The following is a 16,194-nucleotide window of genomic DNA, read 5'->3' on the forward strand; positions in this document are numbered from 1 at the left end:
CCTCCCGAGGGAGGAGTGATTGTGATCACTCAGAGAGAGATAAGGCAAACTGCCCACTTGACAGAAGATAATCTGCCATACAGATGGTAATGGAAAACATCTTGCATTGCAATCTGGAACACCAGGGCTGGGGAGGGGGACATGGGGGGTGCAGGGTCAGTGTCAGGGGTCTCTCACTGCTCACAGTGACCCCGAGATGTGTTAGAAAGTCTCTTTTCCCAGCCCAGCGCTCGAAGAAGGAGTCAGAACTCTTCATTTCTTGGTTGTTTATTGTTTCTTATCTATAAAATTCTTTCTCCTGCCCTGCCAAGGTCCATCCAGCAGGACAGTTCCAGGCACTCTGCCTGCCCCCAGGGCAGTGTTATGTCTTTATACTAAAAACCACGTGTACAATGTTTACAATAACTTCCCAATACCTATCACCTATGTTAGACAGTGAGCTTCTACTCTAAACCAATCTAAAAGTGCCAACAGCACAGCAGAAGACGGAGACCTAGAGCAAGACTTGTTGCCCTGTTTTTTTTGTTCAACACCCCACAATCCTTTTCTCCTTCCAGAACCGGATGAACATGACCTATGAGAAGATGTCACGAGCTCTCAGACACTACTACAAACTCAACATCATCAAGAAGGAGCCGGGGCAGAAGCTGTTGTTCAGGTGAGGTGAAGCAGAGCAGAGAAATGGCATGGATGGGGCATGGGAACGCGATGAGCTCCAGATGTTGGCAGCTGCTTCATCCAGCAACATCCTCCCCTGCACACACCCCAGTGGGTTTGTGTCCAGGCTCTGTCCTGTGCCACCTGGGGCCTCAGGCCTTCCTGGGATCCTCAGCAAAGCCCAGGGATGGCAAATCCCCTCTGAGCTCCAGAGCTCAGCTGATCACAGACTCATGGAAGGGTTTGGGTTGAAGGGACCTTAAAGCTCATCTCATTCCATCTCCTGCCATGGGTAGGGACACCTTCCACTTGCCCAGCTTGCTCCAAGCTCCGTCCAACCTGGCCTTGTTGAGGGCAAAGGCTCCGGCATTTACCACCTGGTTTGGGGCTGGGTTTGGATGTGCCCTTAAAGTCGCCACAAAAATGTATTTCAGGTTTTTGAAGACTCCTGGGGAGGCTGTCCATGAGAAATCCAGCAAACTGGAGCAGCTGGAGAATGAGGACCATGAAGATTTGAAGGAAGACCCACCGGAGGTTTCACCACAGTAAATCTTTGGAGGCCTCACTTGAGTGCATCACAGGGACCCTTGTGCTTTGCTGGGCAGTGCTGGTGCCTCTTGCCTCTCCTGCACAGAAGGCCACAGAGCTGGCCTGGATTTCAAAGCCTGCTGTGAGCCAAAGCTGGGCCATCTCTGGGGCTTCATTAGCAAAGCACACCCAGAAGGTGTTCCCCAGCCCCAAGGCACAGGGGGATGTGTGGGCTGCTCTTCCTCTGGTTCCTCTCCTGCCCTGTGCGAGGAAATGTGATATTTTTGCTCTGAAATTTTGATGCTTGTCTTTAAGGTCTAAAACTGTGGAAAGGATCTCTCTGTTCTTCCAGGGAGATGAGCAGAGCAGGAGTTCTGGGCTGAGCATCTGCTGCTGTGCTTGGGCAGTGGGAGCTGTCCCCAGCTGCGAGCGAGGGCGCATTGCAAACCTGGTGTGTGCTGCAATCTCTGCTCCTGGGATTAAGGTTAGGAGTGTGCTGAAATACCTGCCTGGATCAGGCCTGGCTGAAGCTCCATGGCTGCCCATGGCTGGTTTTCACTTTAACTCCCTTTACTCCAGGTAATGACTTTTGTAATTAATTTTGTGATTAAATTATGTGAAAAGAAACGAAGCCAGTAACAAATATGACCCCACTCATGGTCAGATATGTGGTTATTTGTTTTGAGTCTGAAGCAGGAATACCTGAAGTGAACAGAGTGTCTGTGTGTGTGTGTGTGAAAACAGAAAATACTTGAAGCAGGAATACCTGAAGTAAACAGTGTCTGTGTGTGTGTGTGAAAACAGAAAATACCCACTACTGTTTTCACTTTGCTTTCCACAGAGGAAATAAAATGCTGTGACTGTAAGGTTGAAAATCTCACTTCTTGCTGAAGGTCTGAAACTGGGAAATCCAATCTTTCCTCATTCAAAACCAGCTCCTGTGGGCACCCAGATATCCTCCCCAACATCTTTTGGCAGCTGCTAAGGCAGAGGCCACCAGACTGAGCTGCTCAGCAGCTGATGGGTGAGCACAGCACAAACACTGCACAAACACGTGGTTCCACCATGAGGTTTCCACCAAAACTGGTTACTGCCAACCTGAAACCACAGTCCCTTTGGCTGTAACTGGTCTTGGTCCTGCAAAACTCCTTCACACCTGCGGCCTGAGGTGCTAGGTGGGCAGTAGCCAGTGAGAGACAGTGGTGGGATGGGTGGTGGCTGGATGGCAAAGCTTCAGCAGGGCAACAGCTCTGGAAATATTTCACTTCCAGAAAAAATCACCAGCTCAGTGGCAGGACAGAGGTGCTTGAGAATTTGAGTGGTGGAGGAGAAGGAAATGAGGAGCTCTAGTGGGGCAAACGAGTGTGGGGTCACAGCCTGGGGGAGATCCTGGCTGGGAGGGGAGGCCACAGTCCCTGCTGAGAGAGGGGTGAAGGTTTCCAGCACCCAGCCAGCTGCAGCCTGGGGATGCTCCACAGCAGGAAGGGGCAGTGAAGCAGCCAAACCTCGTCCTTCCCTCCCCAGAGGATGCTTTTTGTCCCAGGGAAGAGTCAAACCAAATCTTGGGCTGAAATCCTTCAGCTTTGGTGGGAGAGCAGATCTCCTTCCTTGGGAGCTGTAGCATCCAGGCCCTGTGCCACTCCTGGGACAGGCACCCATGGGTGCCTTTCTCCTCATCTCCTCTTTCCACTCCACTTTCTTGCAACAGAACCAGCCCTGATGGCTCCTGAGGATCTCTTCTTCCACCTGTGTGTTTGGTTTGTTGGGGTGACAGTTGGTGGCCCTGTGGCTCTTGTGCTGTGCTCGCAGGGAGTGTGTGAGGTGACCTCTCTTCACCTGCTTTTCCCATGATGACTAAAGATCACTCTGGGCTTGGCTGGGGATTTCCTTTCCTGGCTGGGAAGCTGCCAAAAGCCCTCAACCCTCCTTGTGCCTCCCTGAGCAGCTCCAGAGGGGTTTTGGGGGGTGACAATCCAAGGGCACCTTTGCAGGGATGGGTTGGAATGATGGAAAGTGGGAAAGCTCCTAGGAAGCTTTTGTGTACCTCCTGGAGCAATACCTGTCTTTCCCTGTGCCAAGCAGAGGCAGAGGGCTGTAAACCTGCAGCTTCCCTGGAACAGGAACCCATCCCTGTCAGTAAACAACGAAATAACCACTGCTTGTGCCAAGGAGTTTGGTGTGGGGGTGTGGGGAGGGACAGCACATGGTTGTTGGTGACTTCTGGGGTTCAGGGGCTGTGAAACACAGACAGGTGCCTCATGTGGGCTTTCCCAGAGGTTTCCAGGGGCTTCATTCCCTGGAGAGCATCAGCCACCCTTCAGCAGCCCCACATCTGCTGGTGTTTGGGGCAGGGCATTGCACATTGCTCATCTGCTGGGGGAAACAGCTAAAACCACACCCAGGGCTAGAGGAAAAGAGGATTTGCTTTGGGGGCTGCTGCCCACCACCCTCTTGGCTCAGAGGAACTGCAGAACTGGGCTGAGAGGTTTCCATTGAGGCCATGTGTTGGCTGGGGCAGGGAGCAGTGGCTGCCCTCAACACCCCGCCATGGTGCAGGTGTTCCCCCCAACACCCCAACCATGGTCCAGGTGTTCCCCTCAACACCCCACCATGGTGCAGGTGTTTCCCTCCACACCCTGCCATGGTCCAGGTGTTCCCCCCAACACCCCACCATGGTCCAGGCGCTCCCCTCAACTCCCTGGCATGATCCAGGTATTCCCTTCAACACCCCTGTCCTGGTCCAGGTGTTCTCCCCAACACTCCTGCCATGGTCCAGGTGTTCCCCTCAACACCCCTGGCATGGTCCAGGTGTTCCCTTCCACACCACCACCATGGATGAGATCTGCAGCTGCTGTGTTTTTGTGCCCAGGTGTCTGGTTGATGGCTCGTGGCTGGTTGATGGCTCATGCCTGGTTGTTGGCTCAAAGGGATCTTTGTGATCACCATAAAACACAGTGGCCTCCTACACCAGCTTAGGCTGGCTGTGGCTTTGGCTGGCCAAGCCTAGAAGCCCCCAAGGGAGGTGATTCCCAAGCCCTCCAGACACCCAGCTGAGATTGCCCCAGCCTCCTGCACAGGAGAGCTTTCCTGATGTCCAATCCCAGCCTGTGTCTTCCCAAGGAATTCGGGTGCTTTGAGCCCCTGCCTTCTGAACCTGTTGTTGCCCTCTGCACCTTGCAGCTCCATGTGGGGAATTCCTCTCCCTTGGTTTTTTTCTGTTTTCTGAAGCAATTTCCGGCACAGAAGCCGCTTCTCCCCTGCTGTTCCCATGGCTTTAGTTCTGCTTTTCCCCCAGTGTCAGATGCCAAGCCCAGCCTGGGTGCTCCCCCCTCACAGCAGCATTTCCTGCCAGCTTCCTCCTTCTCTCCCAGCACTGATAAGAAAAGTGGACGAAAAGTTTGGGTGCAGATCTCTTTCCCCCACTCTGGTAATGGGATTTTGGTTTATCTCAGCCTCCTGCATCTTTTTCTTAAGTTTGAACATATCTCAAATCCCAGGAGGGATCTGAGCTTGGATAAAGGTCTCCGTCCTGAATCCCATTTCAGGTGAAGATTTCTCCTGGAGTTTGGCTCTCCCATCTTCTGGCTGTGTCTGGAAGAAGCCGTACATCAGTTCTGATTCCCAGTGCAATCATGAGCAGGGATGGTGTTTGGACTCAGCCTTGGGGAATCTCCAGAAGAAAGATCTCCAAACTGGAGATGGCCAAACTGACCCCCATGGCCAGAGAGGATGTGGCTTTTTGTTTTATGGAACAAAATAAGTTGTGAAACTCCTCCTCACCCCCTGGAATCCACCTGCTTGTGGAAGGATGTGGACAAGAGCTGGGAAGCAGCCTGGAAGTTCCTCACCCATTGATCAATAGATGGGCTGAAAGCTGAGCCAGGTAATTCCTGACTCTGATTCAGCCCTGTGGGCTCAGGAAAAATGAAGGGACATGGTCTGGCTCTCCCCCAGTCACAGGAAATTACAGCACAGAGAATTTATAGAAAGAGAAATAAAACAGTCCTGATTGCAAGCTGAACTCTGTATCAGGAAAAGAAAATTTTTATCCAGGAGACACCTTGGCTGAACATCAATTCCAGCTGAAAACAGCGCTGCTCCGCTGGAAACCTTCCTCAGGGGTTTTCCAAACAGGGGATTTCCAAAGCCTGCGTGTCTGCCGCCCCATCCCTGCGAGCTGCAGTGCGGAATTTTGCCATCAGATGGCAAAGCAGCGATGGGGAATAGTGGGAAGCACCTGCCGGAGCATCCACAACCACGGGAGGGGGCACTGGGGTGGCCAAACGGAGCTTTGGCGTCAGATTTGCTCGGCCCGGGAGCAGTTTGTGGGTGCTGGGCTGGGCAGATCTGCCTGGTGGGAGATTGCCCATCCCTGGGTGAGGCTGAGCAGGAGCCACGGGGGTGGGAAGGATTTGGGGCAAGAGGTGGTTCGTGTTTTAGGGTGGAAGCACGGGCTGTCTGAACCCAGGGTGGTTTTTAGGGATGTTTGAGCCCAGCTGTGCCCAGGGTGGTGCAAGAGCCTGACATTGCCATGTCCCAGCGTCTGTGCCCCCCAGGAGCCACCTGGGAGCTCCAGGGATGCGAGCAGGGCACTCTGCTTCCCGCATTGAAACCCTGCTCATGCGAGAAAGTTGTGACTTCCCCTCACAGACACAACCCAGAGGAGCCCATTTCGGGCATCACACCCCGTGCAAAACAACAAACCGAACCAAACCCAAAGGCAAACAGCTGCCTGAGATAGCTGGTCTCAAAGGGCAGTGCTTACACCAGGTGACAGGTGATTTTATGTTGTTTTGCTGCTACTTGTCATAAGGAAATTGCTTTCTCCTCCAGTGAAACTCACGCCCGTTGATCTGCACCACGAGGGCGGTGACAGTGGGGAGCCCAGACGGAAGCTTTGGCTGCTCTCCTACCTGAATGGCTGCTAAAAATAGGACTGAACTCACCACCAGGGTATAAAAAGGCACCTCCCAGGAGAGCCTGGGATCCCTCAGCACCCGTGGCCCAGGAGCTCGTCTGGAGCTGTGTCCAAAGGAGCAGAAATACTGATGGAAAGGTAAATACCAAACCAGCGAATAACCAGTGTTGTGGTCAAGGTATTGGAATCGACCAAAGTAGGATGGGGGTTGTGGCTTTGCCTTGATTAAATTTAGTGAGATGGCTTTTTATTGAGGGTTTGGTGGGCTTTGGTGTTGGTTTGGATGAAGGGAACTGATTTTCTGATCCCAAAAGCAGGCTGAGGTGGGGTGGGTGGGTGTGCTGTGTGTTGTGATGATGATCTTTGGGTCTGAGCAGAGGCTGATTCCCAACTCCAGGGTGCTTTGTACAGCCAAGTGTGCCAGATTTTGGTGCTGGTTCCCTGTGAGCTGTTCAGGGGTGGAGAAGTCTGGTTTGGGTCTGGTTCTTCGAAGGGTAAAATTGGTTACAGAGGTAAAACCAGCATGAGGCACCATCCTGGCTCTCTGGTTTTCCAATAGCAGCATCTTTGGTTGAATTTTGCTTATAAATGTAGAGAAAAAGGGTGGTGGGAAAGGCAGGGACTGGTGCTCTGAGCTCTGTTCTCAACCTTGTGCCAGTGGGAGCTCACAGAAGGGCTGTGTCATCACAAGGTGACCAAGGCCACCTGCAGGAGCTCACATCCCTTGGCCTCTCCTGCGGCTGGAATGATTTTTATCAGCCAATACTTTAAGGGGAAATACTTTAAATTCTGGGTTCTGTGGCTCACTGGGGGCTCCTGGGGTGTGGTTTTTCACGTTAGTGTGGGAACATGTTGCCATGGGATAATGGGAGGTGTCTGGGTGATGTCCTTGCTGGATAAAACCCCCCTGGGTGATGACCAGGCTCCTCCTGTAGGATATGCCCAGCCCATCTCCTCCCTCTCCACAGTTGCGGTTCCTTCACCAGTGAGTCTGTGTTTATAAAACCCCATGTGGGCCATCTGCATCAGGAGCACTCAGATAATGCCCATAAAACTGACTGATCATTAACCAGGAGCGTTAACGACCCCAGACACCCACAGCACCCTGCGTGCCAGCATGGGGGAGGTTTCCATCCGGCCCAACCCGACTGGGGAAGGCAAAAACCAGACTGAAAATGTTGTTTTTCTCCACAGCAGCACTCAGGCTCCGGCTGAGGAGATGCCCCAGTGGGATGTGGGGGGGCAGCCGTTGGGCAAGATCCTCTCTCTGGACAGGAGAGAGGCCAGGAAAGTGCTGGAGATTTATGTCAAGCGCTCACTGAGCTGCCACGAGAACTCACTGGCGGTCAAAAAAACCCTTCAGGAGAAAGACAGAGGGCGAGGGAGGAAAACAGACGGACTACAACGGTCAGAAAGTGATTTCTGCACCTACCCATGCGCCAAACCCAGCCCCAGGAAGGACCAGGAGGAGACACTCAAAGCACCAGACCTGGAGGAGACTTCGGGTGATGACAGCAAAGCTCCCCAGGAGGTGCCTAAAGAGGGGCTGAAAGCCAAGAGGAAAAGCACAAAAAACTCATCCCAGGGCAAACCACAGCGCTCGGGTTCAAAACCAGCCTGGCTGAAAGGTTTCCTAAATCTCTTCTTGAAGAAGAGCCCTGAGGAGCAGAAGGAAAACACAGGGCAAAAAGCAAAGGAGAAAGATGCCAAAGCTCTTCAGGGCTCCAAACCAGAGAGAACCAAAAAACACAGAGTGGACTCCAGCACGTCCCCAGCGTTGGGCAGAGCCCTGAAGAAGAAGCCCAGCCTCAAGAAGGTTTTCTCCCTGAAGAAGCACGGGGAGGAGGAGCGGGGAGAGCCGGGATCCGGGCCCAGGAGCAAACGGCCCAGCTGCCTTCCCCTGCGGCACGTCCTGGCCCCAGCCCAGCCAGGTGGGACCCCAGCCCAGCCCTGACCCACCCCTGCTGCCAGCAGGACCCTGCTGGGCTTCCCTGGGCAAAGCCATGGTGATCAGCGCTGGTTTCTAACCCCCTCCCAGGGTTTTGTGGGGCCTGGGATGGGTTTTGGAGACTCCAACCCCAACCTGCTGCCCCAGGAAGGGTTGTTCTGCCCGTGCTTTGAGCACAGTCACTCCAAGCTGTGAGCAGTTATCACCCAAGCATGAGCTTTCCTCCTCTGGCAACCAAGGGTCACGATGGTTTAGTTAAAACCTGCATTTGAGACCTGAGATTAGATCCCAAGCCACTTTAAGGCCAACATGAAGCTGCTTGAGGTTTGCCTTGGGGCTGGGTGCAGGCAAAGCCCGCGGGACACCATCCCCAGCCCAGCCCTTCCCGTGCCAAAACCCTGCCCAGGGGATTCCTGAGGAGCTCTGGTGGATTCAGGGCAGGTCACAGCTGCTCCCTTCACCTTTGGAATGCGCTGATCCGGGGTGGGCACCGCTCCCACGGCGGCTCTGCCCCACCAGTCAATGCTGACAGAGCCAGCCCTCACTCCTGGGTCTGTGTTTGTGTCCCAGCAGAGGCGGAGCAGCCCGATGGATGCTACACCCAGGTGTCCCAGGAGGCGGTGCAGGGCAGCGAGAGCCGGGGGGACGCAGCAGGAGGGTGTGGGGAGCCCCCAGAGCCCCCCGGCACCGACGGGGTCGGTGAGTGTTGGAATAAACATGGGCAAGGCTTGTTCCCTGCAGAGCCTGCGTGGGATCCACCCCTGCCTCAGGCCTGGTCGTGGGGCTTTCGTGACCCTGAGAGCTGGATGAAGACTTTGTGGGAGGTTTTCAGCATCAGGGTTTGACTGGGGGAGAGGGAGATTCACAGAATCCCAGAATGGGTTTTGGGCTGGAAAGGACTTTAAAGAACCCCCCCCATTCCAGCCCCTCTGCCATGGGCAGAGACACCTTCCACTAAACACAAAATTCAGGGGTAAGAGAGTATTTTTGCTAGCTGAGGGTAACAAGGCATGTGGCAATAGGCTGAAATGGGTTTTGGAAGGATGGAGGCAATAAACATTGCTCAAGGAATTTTTCCTGGGGATTAAACAGAGCATCTGGATGTGTGAGGCTTGGAGAAAGGGCTGGGGATAACCTGGTGTCTCTCTCTACAGATGAAGCCATCAAAAGAATCGTTGCTCTGCTCCGGAGTGCAGGAGATGAGCTGGACAGGGAGGTGAGAGAGCTGTGGACAGCTGGATGGGGCTGAGGGATCTGGGCCGAGCTCTGCACTGCTGTAAAATAAATACAGCAACACCATTGATTTCCCCGGGGCAGGAAAACACTCAGGAAAATCAGAAATGCCAACTTTTAATTCCTTGCCTGGGTGTGATCGTGCCTGGCTGTCTGTCCTCTGCTATCGCCGGCCAGGGGCTATGTACAAATCACAAACGGGATGGGACTGTTTGGAACATGCCTTGAGCTGTTTTATTTTCCAGCATCAGTCTCATTCCATGGTTATGACAATGGGAAGATGCCACCAGCTCACATCCCAGGCAGCAGACAAAGAACTCAATGTTACAACTTACTTTAAAACTCTTTTAACCAATCACACAGAGCAAAAGCACATTGACAGTAGTTCTATCAGCACACGTACCATTGGTTAAAACAATGCTTGCTTATTCAAATACAACACCTGCTTGTAAGCCTTAAAACACAATGCACAGAGCTCCATTATTAAGCTTCAAACTTCCTAATATCTTGCTAGATAAACTTTTCTGTAGCTTAGGGAGTTATTCTAGACAAGTGTTAATACACAGACCATTGTTCTATTTGTCCTTGCTTTTCTACTTTTTAAATAATTTTTCTGCTGACCTATCTCATGGCTGCTGCTTAGCTCTAATCACAGTTCTGCTGTCTCTGAGGCCTTTTGCAGCTTTCCCAAACCCTCTGATTTTGTGGATTCCCACCCTCTGCCAGCTGCAGTCCTGGTGTGAAGGTGTCACCATGAGGGTGGCACTCAGAGCCCTTCCCTCACCACGTGCTCGTTTCCCACCCAGGTGAGGGAGGACGCGCGGCTGCAGCTCTTCTTCAGGGACATGTCCTACAGCTCCTTCAAGAACCTGGCTGATGCCTATGTGCAGAGGGAGCTGACAGCCAGCAGGCCCAACGTCAACCCCCAGGAGATCCAGTTTGCCTACACGGTCCATCTCACGGCCACGGTGGCGGGGATCTGCAGCCAGGCAGTGAACAGGATCATGGGCTTCGGCACCCGCTACCTGGACGATTCCTTTGCACCCTACGGCAAAATTCTGCAGGTGAGGAGGAGGAGGAGCAGCCTGGGGCTGAGCTCCCAGCAGCAAGTTTGGGCAAGTTGTGGCTGCCCATCTGTGGAAGTGTTCCAGAACAGGTTGGATGGGGTTTGGAAAAACCTGGGGTTGGTGTCCCTTGTGGAAGGTGTCCCTGCCCATGGCAGAGATGAGCTTTAAAGGTCCCTTGTAGGCACAGTTTGGGGTCATTGGGAATGGGGTTGGCTCAGCCTCATCCCCAGTGGGTGCAGCTGTGAAAAGCAGGTGAGCAGCATTGAAAACAATGAGCCATGGAGTGCCCAGGTGTGCTGGCAACCACAGAGGGAACAGAGGGCACACGGGTGCACTGCATGAACCACGAGGGTGTAAAAGGTTGGGCTAAAGAACAAGAAGAGCAGATGTTTGTAGACTTCTGACATTGTATGGTGATATTCTGTGTATTGTGCCTGTCTCAACTGTGGTGTACTGTGACAGTCTCTTCCAATCCAAAGTTTTCCATGATCTTAAGAATGTTTCCTTCTGTCTCAGCAGCAGAGAGAAAAGCTCAGGACAGACCACTGTGACAGCCCAGACTGACAGCAGGGCCTGTGCTGCCTGGGAAGCCAAGGATGAACATTTGTGGTGGGAGGACAATCCCTGATGGTGACCTGGATGTGGGGTGGCCTTCTGAGCTGTGGATTTAAAATCTTTTCAGGAGAACCAGCACTGTGAAATGCTTGAACCCCACCTGGCTGGGGGTAAAAATCAGTAAATCAAACAGAGCCCACATTTCACCCTGTATTTGTATTTTAGCTCCTGCCAAGTGCTTGTGTTGAACCTCAGGGGTTGTTGCTGTTTGTGCATATGTATTTATTTACCTGCTTTTCTAAATGTATTTGTGAATGTACAACGTAATTTTTGTAGTTTCTTCTACCGGCCAAGAATCCAGTTTGAAAAAAACATTCTAAAACTCAAATAAATTGGTGCCTAAATGCCAGCCAGGCTTGTGGGAGTTGTGTTATAGATGGAAGAATGTTTGCTTTGCTCCAGCTGCTGTGGGCTGCTCCTTTTCCAGCCAAATTCCAAGTGGCACAAGGGTCTCGGAGAGCAGATACACAGTGTTGTCCTGCCATTTACAATTTATAGGCCTTCCCTTTCCAGCAGAAGGAGATTTACTACCCAGAGCAGCTTGATCTGACACCAAGAACTGGGTAAAGCTCATTCCCAAGCGGTGCAGGAGCTGTAACATCCTCAGGGACTGAGGGGATTTACAGCTGCTGGGGTCTCACCTATGAGCTCTAAGAAGATGTGAAATGCCAAAGGGATTTAAGCCCTAATCACTGGGAATGTTTCCAGCTAATCTTTGCCCAGAACTCCTAAGTAAGGCCATGGATTAGGGCAGCTCTGGGCTGGCTGGGGGGGGCTTACCATGGCTTGGTGTGGAGCTGTTCCTCTGCAAGGGTGGAGCTGGCCTGTGGTACAGGAGATGAAGTTTTGGGGTTTGCATTGTGCAGGAGGGATGCTCTAGTGGGTTGAAGGTGATGGTGGTGGCAAACAAACGTGTGGGTGTGTGTCACTGCCACATTTGGGGTGACAATCCCCCATGGGCCACTGGTGACAGCCCAGGTCTGCCCAGCACCTCCTCTCCTGGAGGATCTGATCTTCTTGGTCCTTGTAAAACCCAAAGTAAATGAAAAAGGGGAAGCAGAGCCCTCACAGGACAGAAGCAGCCCTTCCCCACCCAGATCCATGTCCCCAGAGCCTTCAGGGCTGTTTGACAGCCACAGGATTGAGTCACTGACTGCTGAGGGAGGGGCTGTGACGGTGGTCACAAGGGTTCTTGGGTGAAGGAAGAGACGAGATCTTTGACTCCATTATCAGAAGGCTTGATTAATTATTTTAAGATATATACATATGCTGCAACTATACTACAAAGAAAAAGCAGGAGAGCTTTTCAGAAGCTTGCTAAGCTAAGAATAGAAAAAGCAAAGGATGATAACAAGGCTGCTCTCTCCGACTCTATCTGAGAGAGTTCCCTCCCCAGACTGGCTATCAACCATAAACATCTAAACTGGGCTAATCTAGACGGACCTGTTGCATTCTACAGCAGCAGATAACTTATTGTTTACCTCTTGTTGCTGAACTTCTCAGCTTCAGCATGAAAAATCCTGAGAGAAGATTTTTAATAAAAGAAATGTCTGTGACAGAGGGGGGACAACTTGCAGGGCTCCATCTAATTCAGCGTGGGGTAATTAGAGTGTGGAAAACATTAAATCCCACTCCTGGCTCCTGCCAACAACGAGTGCAGCGTCAGCACCGTGATTCCTTTTGGCTGGGAACCAACGCAGGAGATTTTACTGTGGGAGAGACTGAAACCGCCCTTGTCTGTTTGCAACAGCCCCGACATTCCCGTTCCCCGCCCAGACCCGTGGGGCTCTGCTGGGCTGGGAGCAGGCCTGGGTGAGCTGCTGCTGGGCATGTGCTTACAGGGTCACAGGATGCCCCTGTAGCCAAATTAGTTTTGCATCTGACCCCCTGCTGGGTCAGGGATGGGTTGGGATTTGCATGGAGCAGAAAAGGGCTCTGTTCTCCTCATGGACTTCCCAGTGGAAAGTCAAATAGTCTCTGTCCCAGAGGTTATCATCTTCCATCAGCACGTGGGATGCACCTGTCAGGTGAAACATCAGACAGGGAAACTCCCATTCCCTTCTCCTGTGCTATGCCCAATACCACAGCTGAAACAAACACTCTCCTTCTCTGCTCACTGGACCTTTGACCACTCATCAGGGCAGCAGTGCTGGGGGAACAAGGAGCCAAACCTGCCCAGCCCCTTGCACAAGAGGCTCCTGCTCCCAAAAAACCCAGCCCAGTGTGCAGGGATGCTGTTCCAGCTGGGCATGGTGGGATGAGGTGGGGAGCAGCCACCTTAGTGCAGCACCCCAGGGCTGGTGGCTTTTGGAGCCCAGGTCCCTTCCCATGTGCAATTCCAGCATCTTGGATTAATCTCCTGGTTATAAAATTGGGACCTGGCTGCCTGTGACCACTGAAGATATTAAGAAGGTTTTAAAGAAGGACAAGTTATTAGTCCTGGGGGTTTGAGCCGTTTCCAGCTCTCAGCATTACCTTCATCCTGCCCTAAACACCCTGTGGTGGCTTCCCTCAGCAGAGACAATCGCACAAAATCCCCAGGTCACAGCCACCGGCCATCTGGGCATGCAGATGATCCTGCCCGAGCCAAACACAGCCCGGCACAGCCCCCAGCCCACCCAGGTCTCACAGGAGCTGGGGGCTTTCTTCCCAGACCATCCCAGGCTGCTGGGGGATCCTGTGTCCCCAAAGCTGTCAGTCCCCACTAATCCTGCTTTGGAGTGCCGGGGCGGGGGGAGAGCAGCTTAGACAATCAGCCCAATGCTTAATGAGCCAATTAATGCAAAATTTGCTGCCACTAAGAGGATGATGACAAGGTTTCATCTCACAGGAACATGGAACTGAGCCAGGCAGGATGATGCCTCCTGGATGCTGTCCCGGGCTGGGGTGCTGGCAGCTGGGGAGGGTGCAGGGGAGATTGGGCACCTTGCCCTGCTGGAGAAGCCCCTGTGACTGAGTGCAGGACAAAGGTGTGTGTGGACAGAGGAGTGTGTTCCCACAGCTCCCATGGGATCATTTATACCTTTCCCAAACCTTGGCTGTCGCAGACATCTTTTATGAAAAATCCTTTCCTTAGGATTTTTTCTCCTGAGAAGCTGAGAGGCCTCAGGAACAAAATGTAACCAATGATTATCTGCTGCTGTGGAATGCAACAGGTAGATCTTTGATTAGCCCATGTTGGTTGTTTCTAATTAATAGCCAATCACAGCCCAACTGGCACAGACAGAGTCCGAGACACAAGCCTTTGTTATCATTCCTTCTTATTCTATTCTTAGCTAGCCTTCTGATGAAACCCTTTCTTCTATTCTTTTAGTATAGTTTTAATGTAATATATATCACAAAATAATAAATCAAGCCTTCTGAAACATGGAGTCAGATCCTCGTCTCTTCCCTCATCCTGAGACCCCAAGGTCACACCTTGGCAGTCAGGGCTGGGCATGGCTGAGAAGGTGCAAGGGCTGAGTGAAGCAGGAGCATCCTACAGCTCTTTATGCAGAGCCTGATGGAGTCCCTGAGGCAAACGATAGGAACAGTTAATGCACAGGGAACATGGGAACAACTCGTTCCAGCACACAAACCCTCTGCACTTCCAGTGCCCTGGCGTGTCTGGACCAGTCACAGCAACAGGTGATAGTTTTGTCCTTCATGAATTGCAAGTGCTGGAAGAAAATCCCTTAAATGAAGGGATTTGCTTTCCCAAGGGCTGGAGGAGCCAGCGGGATGAATCACACAGATCAAAGCTTTGATATCTCCAGGAGGCTGGTGGAGAGGCTGGGGTGTGTGGGAGACTCACCCAGCAAGGGGATCATGAGAAACATCAAACACTGGAAAGACAAGAAGTTAGGGGCTCCAGTAAGGCTGTGGATCTAAAAGCCCTAATTCAGGCTGTTGTTGTTCACCTCCAGGATAATCCCATTCATTATTAAATATATCTTGGAGCTGGCAACATCCTTCTGTGTGTCCTGACATGCAGGGAGCACCAGAGACCAGCCCTGGCCACGCTGTCACATTTACCTGGGGGGGTTCCAGGCAATGTCCACCTGCTGCTCCTGGTGACATTTCAACCCAGGGACATTTTGCATGTCAATGTGGGGGACTCTGCTCCAATTCCTGTCTTGGGGACACAGTCATGGCTGGGGAAGGCAGGGAAAAATGTATGAAAATTTGGGGTGAAACAGCACTGCAAAGGTGGTATCAGGATGCTGGGAGCACGCTGTGCTGTTCTGGCCAGGCTGGTGCATGGACACAGGGAAGGAGAGCCTTGCTCCTCACCCACATGTTGTGTTGTACACACAGCCCTAATTCTAACCCACGGAATGTTTCCTCTCAGTGAGCGGCTCTATGGATTTGGACAACAGAAATGACACAATATTTACCAGTACTTAATAAATACATCTGTTAAAATGGCAATTTTTGTTCTGCATGTTGGCAGCAGCATTGGATCATTAGAAAAGACAAGAAATCTATGGCATTTCTCCCTGGTTTTATAACTATCCCCCAGGCAATGCAGACAGTTCAAAGGCAGTTTGATTGTGGTTCAACAACCACAGGTTGGGGCAAGGTGCTGCTGCTGTAGGGCCTTACTGAGAGGGGAGAGAAAAGCAAATCCAGGTCTTTGGTTTTTGCCTGATGCAAACAAAATCCAAGGGTCAGGCAAGGGCAAAACCCTTCCAACAGGGAGCAAACTTAAGGAATATTTCCAAACCTAAATCAACGTAACGCCCTGCATCCACCCCTTGTGTAACACCCTCTGGCTTTAAGTGTCTTATACAAGCCTTTACTCACTCAGTACTGAGCTGTGCCTAAGCTGGGATTGATGGAGAATCCAATTTAGGAAAACACCCTTTGATGAAGAAAGGATAAAGCAAAGAGGAATTTTTGCACGGATGTTCCGAAGTGTGACGGGCACAACAACACCAGGACCCTCTCTGGGAGGACTCCTGGGGCACTGCAGACCTGTTGGCATGAGAGGGGAGCCCTGATTCAGCCCTGAGCATCCGAGCTGGCTGTGGTTGAGGATTATAAGAGCTGTTTTGATCAGGGGAAAATTTCTGTTTTTAGCACAGGCAGCAATTAAAATAGCTCGTGAATCTCAACGCCTCGGGGAGCTGTCATAAAAGGAGGCAGAAAATCCGTCTTCTGGACTCCTCTGCAGCTAGAGATGAGCCTGGAGGCAGCAGAGGAGAAGACAGCCTGAGGTTCACCTGGTGATAAAGGATAACCCCAAG

The 16,194-nt window shown here is 52.1% G+C and overlaps 2 protein-coding genes across 2 annotated transcripts in view; both read left to right on the plus strand.

The window, feature by feature from the left end:
* The window catches only part of ETV7 (ETS variant transcription factor 7), a 9,313-nt gene extending 7,771 nt beyond the window's left edge, over positions 1-1,542 (plus strand). Inside the window, exons 7-8 of the mRNA XM_014309966.2 lie at positions 558-658; positions 1,092-1,542. Of these exons, the coding sequence (XP_014165441.2) occupies positions 558-658; positions 1,092-1,206 (216 nt within the window). The 3' untranslated portion in view covers positions 1,207-1,542. The remainder of the gene's footprint in view (positions 1-557; positions 659-1,091) is intronic.
* A 2,190-nt stretch (positions 1,543-3,732) lies between these two features.
* Positions 3,733-11,304, plus strand: BCL2L14 (BCL2 like 14). Its single transcript, XM_031062897.1, has 7 exons — positions 3,733-3,741; positions 6,138-6,241; positions 7,298-8,034; positions 8,625-8,750; positions 9,206-9,267; positions 10,091-10,348; positions 10,871-11,304. Exons 1-7 carry the CDS (start codon positions 3,733-3,735, stop codon positions 10,913-10,915), a joined length of 1,341 nt encoding a protein of 446 aa, XP_030918757.1. The 3' UTR covers positions 10,916-11,304.
* The last annotated feature ends 4,890 nt before the right edge of the window (positions 11,305-16,194 follow it).

Source organism: Geospiza fortis, unplaced genomic scaffold, assembly GCF_000277835.1.
Source record: "Geospiza fortis unplaced genomic scaffold, GeoFor_1.0 scaffold391, whole genome shotgun sequence".
NCBI classification, from domain to species: domain Eukaryota; kingdom Metazoa; phylum Chordata; class Aves; order Passeriformes; family Thraupidae; genus Geospiza; species Geospiza fortis.